General features: G+C 63.4%; 1 protein-coding gene across 1 annotated transcript in view; it reads left to right on the top strand.

Annotated features, from left to right (window-relative positions):
* The first annotated feature begins 1013 nt into the window (after positions 1–1013).
* INPP5D (inositol polyphosphate-5-phosphatase D) overlaps positions 1014–2092 on the top strand; it is a 138260-nt gene continuing 137181 nt past the window's right edge. Inside the window, exon 1 of the mRNA XM_023523773.1 lies at positions 1014–1265. Within this exon, the coding sequence (XP_023379541.1) occupies positions 1132–1265 (134 nt within the window). The 5' untranslated portion in view covers positions 1014–1131. The remainder of the gene's footprint in view (positions 1266–2092) is intronic.

Genomic DNA, 2092 nt, shown 5'->3' on the forward strand with positions numbered 1-2092 from the left:
CCCACCCCCTGTGGCATAGATCAGCATTTGCCCCTTTATCCTGTGGTCCTGCAGGTACCCAGTCTGAGAACCAAGGGGTGGGTGTCCACTTTGGAGCCCTCGGAATCTGCTGGTCCTGGATGGTGGCCCCACAGAGGCCGCTCTCCTTTGAACCGTGGGCAAGACAGCCATGCCTGGCCACCCCCAACTCTGCTGAGATGTAAGACGCAAGAAGCAACATCATTCTCGGCCACGTGGCCAGCTTGCCCACGGGGATGTGTGGGTTTTCCGAGTGTTCTGGAAAGACTCAGAGGTCAAAACCCAGCCTGCTTTCCTGCTGCCATGGAGAACGGGTCACCCCAGTCTCCTTCAGACCCACTGGCCCTTGAGGATGAGTGTAAAGGTGTTACAGAGCTCCCACCTGGGCCCTTGGAGCCATCAGGCGGTGTCACCCAAAGTCCTCCCGGTACCCGGGGTGGTATGTTATCTGGATGGCCGTGGGGCTCCAATATGGGGGAGAGGGCTCAACTGTACCCCTCCCCCTCAGTTTTGCTCAGCTCTGGACCAGGCCTTAGCCCCAGCTGAGAAGCCCTGCCCTGCGAGCCTCTGGTTCTTGGGTGTGCTGGAGGGGAGGGGGAAAGGAGTTGAAAAGCTCTGGTGTAGGGCAGAAGGCTGAGCGATCTGTCCAGTGGGTGGCCGTCCAGTGTGGGTACTGGGACAGGCCTGTCCGTGCCTGCCAGGCCATGCTTCTTCAGAAGCCGGCCATGAGCCTTCTCACACCAAAGGAGCTGCCAATTCCCCCAGGACCTGAGCTGGCATTTGCCCCTCTGGGGACTGAGACCCGTTGGAGGAAAGAGAAAGGGCCGGCGAGCGGGGGTGAGGGGAGAAGGGGGCGCAGGCCGCAAGAGGGTGGGGTGGGGAGGTGGAGGACTGGGCGCTCTTGCTCGGCTCCGTAATGAGGAAGTTCTCTGCAGCTGGTTTCCTTTCCCCCGCTGAGCCCGAAGCAGGAAGTCCGTCAGTGAGCTGGTGGCAGCAGCCGGGGCAACAGACAGGAGACAGACAGCAGTGGCAGTGCAGGGGCCTCAGCTCCCCTCGGTGGCGTGTGGTCCTGGGGGTGGCTGCCGGTCGGGCCCGGGGAAGCCCACGCTCACCATGGTCCCCTGCTGGAACCATGGCAACATCACCCGCTCCAAGGCCGAGGAGCTGCTCTCCAGGACGGGCAAGGACGGGAGCTTCCTCGTGCGTGCCAGCGAGTCCATCTCTCGGGCCTACGCGCTCTGCGTGCTGTGAGTACGGCGCTCCCCCTGCCCCCCACGCCCCCGCCCTGGGCCTGGCCCCTCCTGCCCGGCCACAGGGATGCGAGGCGACACTCAGAGAGGGGCAGCCAGTTCAGGCGTAGCCGAGGGCCCAGCACTGAGACGGGTGGCTTCTGTGTCGCGGATGCAGGGACCAGCTTGCCCACCGCCCAGGATGGTGGGCGGGCCCAGCTGAGGCCCATTGTGGGCCTGCTGGCCTCGGAGCTCAGGTTCTGCGGTGCTCGAGCTCTCCGGCGTCACCCTGAGGCCTGGTCACACACCCCAGCAGCCCGTGAGCTGTGGCACCAGGGCGTCCTTGGCGTTCCGGGGGCCAGGAGAAGCAGTCTGGGCTCTTCGAGGTGGGCGGGAGCTCAGGGCTCCATGATGGTGGGTGTGTCAGAGGGCAGTGCGGTCACTCGGGTGTTGGTCAGAGATGCCCATTGTGGATATCCTTATGGAAAGGCCGATGTGGCAGGTGGGGACCCCTCCTGTGCCTGGGTTTCAGGCCCCTGGAGGGAGCGGTAGTTGGGGAAGCCACCGATATGGGATGGGTTCACTCGAGAAAGGACGTTCGGTTCACCCAGAAGTGGCGTTCGGGGCCCTGGGAGCAGAGGAAGTCACCATCGCAGTCTCTTTTCTCTCTGCCATGGCACTCGGCTGCGTCCCCACCGCTGGGCCGCTCTACCCTCGACTCCCCGACTCCCCGGTGCTAGCCGTTGCTGAGTGCGCCACTTGTCCTAACAACTGAGGAACCAGCCACTTACTGAAGGTTCCTTTTTAAAACATCCTTCTTGGCCCATGTCTAAAGGAGGCCTCCA

Source organism: Pteropus vampyrus, unplaced genomic scaffold (genome assembly GCF_000151845.1).
Source record: "Pteropus vampyrus isolate Shadow unplaced genomic scaffold, Pvam_2.0 Scaffold411, whole genome shotgun sequence".
Taxonomy (NCBI): Eukaryota; Metazoa; Chordata; class Mammalia; order Chiroptera; family Pteropodidae; genus Pteropus; species Pteropus vampyrus.